General features: G+C 38.8%; 2 protein-coding genes across 2 annotated transcripts; one reads left to right on the plus strand and one right to left on the minus strand.

Annotated features, from left to right (window-relative positions):
• The first annotated feature begins 1,489 nt into the window (after nucleotides 1-1,489).
• LOC121997407 (heavy metal-associated isoprenylated plant protein 35-like) lies at nucleotides 1,490-2,765 on the plus strand. The gene is made up of 3 exons (XM_042551798.1): nucleotides 1,490-1,643; nucleotides 1,728-1,803; nucleotides 1,906-2,765. The coding sequence occupies exons 1-3, from the start codon at nucleotides 1,602-1,604 to the stop codon at nucleotides 2,640-2,642; spliced, it is 855 nt and encodes a 284-aa protein (XP_042407732.1). The 5' UTR covers nucleotides 1,490-1,601; the 3' UTR covers nucleotides 2,643-2,765.
• Nucleotides 2,760-4,535, minus strand: LOC121997408 (chaperone protein DnaJ-like). The gene is made up of 4 exons (XM_042551799.1): nucleotides 4,328-4,535; nucleotides 4,197-4,248; nucleotides 4,047-4,114; nucleotides 2,760-3,643 (listed from the first exon to the last, which is right to left on the minus strand). Exons 1-4 carry the CDS (start codon nucleotides 4,469-4,471, stop codon nucleotides 3,260-3,262), a joined length of 648 nt encoding a protein of 215 aa, XP_042407733.1. The 5' UTR covers nucleotides 4,472-4,535; the 3' UTR covers nucleotides 2,760-3,259.
• Nucleotides 4,536-6,779: the final 2,244 nt, after the last annotated feature.

Here is a 6,779-nt window from a genome sequence, read left to right on the forward strand (position 1 = left end):
AATCGTCCATTAAAAAAAATCATTTGTTAATGAAGTCGATCTGGATGCCATATTAAACTCTAATATTAAGCTTATTTGTTAAGAAACTTAAGGAAGAAATATCTAGCTTTTATGAATATGGTACACTTAGAAATAAATAAGTGAATCATTTCAAATCCTCTATAAGGAATGACATTATTTCATTCTCATTTCCTACCCATTTTAATATATATTTTAATGACCATTAAAGTACCACCAAAACATTAAAGTTTGCAAATTTTGTATACCTATTAAATTGCTTTATTAGACAATTCGACACATAATATTTGGTATTAAAGATTTATTAAAATTAGCTTAAGTGTTATCATCCCACTAAAATTTTATGGTAATTTTAATAAAGAATATCACTTTCGAAGACAAAATAACTTTTGAATAAAAAGGTTTTATCTTCAAATTCTTGCACAATTCAAGTATTTCCTCTGACCCTTTTCCTTTTATGATAACAAAAAAAATTCTAAAATGAGATGATTCTGAATGATAAAACACTTACAAGAGCAATAAAAGAATCAAAATTTACATTTCAAATAGGATGGATATTTTATTTATCAATTTTTGAGTTTTAGATTTATAAATGTGAAATTTAAACGCCTAAATTATTATATATATAAAAAAAATCTAAAAATACATTAAGTGGTTTTTTGGGTGATGTTGTGCGACACCCTTCAATTATGAAGAGGTGGGGCCCTATGTGTCATCGACACCTCATCTGGTCGTGCTATTTATTAAAATTAAATACCAAGTGGCCTTCTACCTATTTCACTAATTCTTAACCCACACAAATAACGTTTTCTCCTCTATTAGAAAAGTTTCAAGGATATGTCACTTTGCCCCCTCTATTTTTCTATTTTCTTTTATCTAAATGCCATTCGAAATTTAAACCCCCAATTTATAAACTCTACCATACTAATATATCATTAGAATATCCTTTCTTTCAAGTTTATGTATAAGGTAATTTTCAAAATGCCTTGCAACATTTACTCTTTTCTTTTAACACACCACTCAAATTTTGATTGATGTTAAAATACTCTTTTTTAGCACTAAAATATTGGTTTTATTTTTGTAAAATACCATCTAAAGTGTTTATTTGCTAATAGAGAGCTTTAAAGATAAGGTAAATGTTGCCTCTAACCATCATTAGCAAACATGACTTAGATTATTTCTATTTTCTCTCAAGTTTAAAATACAAATTTTATAAATGTTTAAGTTCCATTTCGATAATGTCAAAAGAAAATCTAGAATATTTATTTTATCTTTTAGTTAAATTACCAAAGGGTGACATTTTGACAATAAAAATGAAAGCCTAGGGGTACTTCGACATAAATCAAACTACGGGGGGCATTTTGAAAATACACATCTTATGAAAAATTAGTAAACTATAAGATCTAAAAAGAAACTTTACTTCGTCAACCAAAAAAAAACAAATTCAAGTTGCCTTTCCCTTTCATTCCGATACAAAACACGATCCTCTTTGTTTGTTTCTCTCCCTCTCTCCGACCTTTATCATCCCTCCTCCTCCTCCTCTCAGTTCCAAATCCAAAACCTAATTCTTTTGCTTCCCTTCAATGGCATCAGCAGCAGCAGAAGCCCCAGAAGCCAATTACAAGGTACCAATTTCACTATCACTATTTTCTTATTATGTTTGCAAATTTTCTCCTTGTCCAAGATGAATACATTCTGTTCTTCCTCAGATTGTCGTTCTGAAGGTCTCCATCCACTGTGAAGGATGCAAGAAGAAAGTTGCCAGAATCTTGAGCAAAATTCAAGGTGTGCATGGCCAAAGATTCAAACTTTATTTTTTTTTCAGAGAATTTTTCAAGTTGGTTGATAAAAATTTGAGCTTGTCTTTCTTCTTCTTCTTTTTCTCAGGTATTGAGTCAATGGATATTGATATCAGGCAAAACAAGGTGACTGTTAAATCTCTTGCCGATGGCCAAACACTGATTCAGAAACTAAAGAAGCACGGCAAGCACGCTGAGCTCTTGCAGGAGGTGAATCCAAGTGTTCAGGCGCATGAGGAAGTCAAAGAGAAGCCGCAAAAACCGAAGAAGATCGCCGTCGTCGAAAGCAGCGACTCTTCTCCCAGTACTGCAGCCAAGAAGATTCCTGAGGCTGAGAAGAAAGTTGAAGCAGTTGAGAAGTCTGTTAGTGAGGCCAAAGAAGCCAAAGATGAAACCCCCAAAAAAACCGAAAAGGTGGAGATGAAAGTGGATGAGAAGAACTCGGAAACATCGAAACCGCCGGCCACCGATAAGTCTGAGAAGGCTCCTGAAAGCAGAGAAGTAGAGGCACCAAAGAAGGTTGATGACAATAAGGCTAAAAGTGCAGTAGAATTCAGAGGTGATCACATCCCTCAACCGGCTTACATTATGAGCTACAACATGGCCCAACCAAGCATGAGTCAGTCACACTTTGTTACTCCGGTGGCAGCCGCATCGTCTCAAGGGCACATCTACGACGATCAGTATCGATATTATTCGCGATACTACGATGGCATGGTTGAGGCTCACCCGGATCCAACTGCCTACATGCATCAGCCAGCAGCTGATCCATACAACATCATGTTCAGCGACGAGAACCCGAATGCGAGTTGCAGCCTAATGTGACCTTTTCGACCAAACCCCCGAACCCGAAAACACTGAGTTGCAATCTCCTACACTACTTGTACAAGTTGATGGAATTGTGTTAGTCAAACATTATCTTGAAACTTGAAACATCACCTTCATTGAGATTGATCCTTGCAAATATTGGCTCCATCCCTTTCTTAAAGAACACAAAACAAAAAGAAAGACAAACATGTTCTTTGCTTGCATGATTGAAATTGGATTCCTTTTCATTGAATGCATGTGATTTGTAAGAATAAACTAGTTTGCAAGGGGGGTTTTCATACCTATAATTTGTATAATATAATACTTCATTATCTAGAGATAATGGAGCTGAAGCGTGGTGGGAATTGAATACTATTGTTTGTCTTTGGTTGATGCATCAGCAAACAAAGTTTTGAGCAAATATTCAAAGAACATGATAAGAACCTACCGTGAGAATGAGATAGATCATGACTTCACTTGTTGCCGCCTGTTTTGACTCTTTGTTTATAAAAAAATCATTTTGATTTGTTTACTTGGCAGCTAAAAACTCATTCAGTATTACAGAAACAAGTTTAGGACAAATTGTTACAACTGTTCCAAGTTTATGCTAAAAGAAAAGTAGCATTTGGACCTGTTTAAGTTTCAGTTCTCAAATGCTTATCGTTCCCCATCTCATAAAGAGGTGACTCGCAGGCTGAACTGAAGTGCCATTGGTGTCTGACCTGCCTTGAGTGAGGGTAGCCCGGCGATGATAGCCCTTGTTTGTAAGGATCGAATAGTGGTGACTCGTCTCGGCGCGCTTGGTTAACTCTCAAACATCTTTCTACTACTTGGAATTCTTCTCTAAATCTCATCTGCATTTGTCGCAAACGAGTTTGCCTCGTGTGCTTCTTCTCATGGCTGGGCTTATTGCCATGGCCCCTGCAATTGAACCTTTCATAGCACTCCTTGCAAAAATGGCCCCCCCTCTCACAATCAAATGCCTGCCTTTTGGCCTTGTCAGAGAGACATGCATACGCCTTCAAGGCAAACAATTCTTGATCAGTGAGATTAAAATGACAATTTCACATCATCTTCCAATAGTTATACCTTCCTTTTCGAGTTATCTTTCGATAAAATGTGTTTTTTCTTCTTTTCATATCTTTGAGAAACAATAGTGAGATTAAAAGATCTAAGTAAGAACTATGACAACCTCACCCAAGTTCAAAAGCCACGCTTGCTACTTTTAACATTGAAGCTAAAGGACTTTGTTGACTACAGGCAAAGGAAACATTCAATCAAGTTTGTTTCTTTTGCTTCTTTTCATGCAAAAAGAGCATGTTCCAATGTTATTTTCATAGAATGCTAAGAGTGGTTTGATGTACTAAAGTTGGAGGCTAAGAAAAACACCATCACTCGAAATGACATTTTGTTTCATTTTACCTCAGAGACAAATTTGAATGCTTCATCAGCTTTGGGATGCTTATTTTTGTCCGGATGAAGTTGCAATGCTGTGATAAATCTCCACCCAAATACAAACCGAGTCATTCGAGAACAAGCTAAGGTGATTGCAAGTGAGAATTATGTGCTTACCCAATTGGCGATAGCGCCTACGGATTACATCCACTTTTACATCCTCATCTATCTACATCCAAAGATATTATTGAAACTCAACCAAACGGCAATTAAATCAGTTGGAGTAGAGTGTAGTGATATAGACATACTCTGAGGATGAGATACCAGTCGACAAACACCGGCATTTCAAAGGCATTTCGTCGGTGAACACAAGCGGAGAACGCGGCCGCAGCTGAGCAAATCACTTCCACAAGATGTGCTTTCGAATCGGGTACTTGTTCTTCTCTCGCCATGGATCAATTGGCAGAGAGAAGAGAACACACAAAGGCCAAAGTTTGAGATCTTGATTTCTTGCCAACACACAAAATGCCTTTTGAATCAGTCAAAGTTATATCGTCGCCATCTTTTTGCTGATTCCCCCTTCTATTTTGCTTAAATTGAGAGGAGTTCGAGGGGGAGAGCGAGTTTGGTGGGAAGAGGGTGGAGATACCGTTGAGATGGACACGTGGCTTCATCTGGTTGAGCAAGATTAGGTTAGCCGTTACCTTAATCTTTGTGGATTAACTCCTTAATGTTGCAATTAGTGGGATTGTCAGTTAAACATCGATTAATTACGGGCATTAATTGAGTGATTTATTGGAAGTTGGAATATGGAACAACGTGGAACTCCTAACACGCATGACAATTAAATATGACATTAAATACCCTTGGAAAAAAGAAAAAAAGAAATGGATCTCTCATTTTAATTAGAGTAAATTTTATTGATCAGAATATATAAGTTATAAATTTTTATCTTTTAATTATAATATATGTATGTATATATATGTAATTAATATCTACATATGATATTTTGGATGGTCAAATTTTGACTATTTAATATTACTTTTTTAATTAAAGGTAAATTTTAATGACTAAAATATGCTCAGCTAGAAAATGAATATAAGATCTTTAATTAATACATGTTATTTTTAAAATGTAATTAATTATTGATATAGAAAGAGATAATTTTTAAAATTTAAATATGAAAATAAATGAAAAGAAATGATATAGTCATCATTCAATTTGTTTTATTGTATTATCTTCCATTCTACCTATTAAATTTTGAATCTATCCCATCAGCTAATTGGATTAACATGATAAACTTGTATTAGTAGTTATTAAATCATAACTATTATAATATATATATTATTGAATAAGATAAAATTATATTGTAGCAACTATAAAATTATAGCTGTTATAATATTATAGTAGCTATAATATGCGGACAAAAATCACTCTCTTTTTCTTGTCGCTAGGAACTAACTTGAGCGTCGGAAGGGTCGTCGCCGGGAACCCCTTCCGGGCTCGGTATTGTGCTTGCAGGTTCTCGCCGGAGGCCTACGTCACTCAGAGGGCCACACAGAGTCAACGAGAGCACCGCGTCCCCAGCGACCATCGACTCAGCACTCGGACATGATCAAATTGGTGTCGTCTGTGGGAACGCACCTGAATCCGAGTCTAGTAGAAGATGGAGGAAGCTGGAAGACCTGACACCATGACACTCTCTCAAGAGGAGCTTGATGCGCTCATCCAGGCACGAGCGACAAAAATCGTGGAGCATCAACAACAAAAGGCATTAGCTGAACGAATGGCGCAGCAAGCGACCTCGGTGTCGGGAGGCCGAGCGGCGCACGAGGATCGGCCAGAGCAACTCTCCATATGGGGACAAAACAAAGGCCCGATCGGCAATCAGGCAGAAGCACCGCCCGCCTTGATACCGTTTCATAGGACTCTGTTCCAGACACCCTCAGTAATTGCACAAGCTCATGAAGACCTAGGATCTTCGTCAGATGAAGCTCCAGCTCGGGATGCCAAGAAGGGGAAAGCTCCCCGAGCCGATTTGTCGCCCGAGCGGATCAACCGCCAATTCTCCGAGGCAATTTTGTAGGATTCGTTACCCAGGCATTATGCTCTTCTGGCGATCGAGGAGTATAATGGATCAACGAACCTGGACGACCACTTGGGCAAGTTTGACAATGTTGCAACTCTTCATCAATACATGGATGGAGTCAAATGCAGGGTCTTCCTCACGACGTTGTCAGGCTCGGCACAACGCTGGTTCCGGAGGCTGTCGGACGGATCGATCAAAAGCTTCAAAGACTTCCGAACGACCTTCCTCCACCACTTCGCTAGCAGCAGACGTTACCAGAAGACAAGTGTCAGCCTGTTTTCTATGAAGCAAGGGCCGAGAGAGACCCTTAGATTCTACATTCAACGCTTCAACCAGGCGGCAATGGGCATCCCCATGGCCTCCTCCGAGACCATGATGCATGCCTTCACACAAGGGCTTACCGACGGTGACTTCTTCTGCTCGCTCATCGGGAAGCCACCTCGCGATTATGATCATATGTTGAAGAAGGCAAGCGAGTATATCAATGTAGAGGAGGCTCAGACAGCCCGAAGGAAGGAGGCTCCAACCGAGCCTGCTGCGCCGACCGAGCGGAGGCAGCCGGTTAATTATCAACCACCCAGAAGACCCCGAACTGAAGGGGTAAGGCCCCATCAAGAAGCCAGACCGCACGCCGTTTAGCATGTGGCTTCCGAGCGACCAAAGCCGAGGGG

This window comes from Zingiber officinale, chromosome 6A, assembly GCF_018446385.1.
Source record: "Zingiber officinale cultivar Zhangliang chromosome 6A, Zo_v1.1, whole genome shotgun sequence".
In the NCBI taxonomy this organism is placed as follows: Eukaryota; Viridiplantae; Streptophyta; class Magnoliopsida; order Zingiberales; family Zingiberaceae; genus Zingiber; species Zingiber officinale.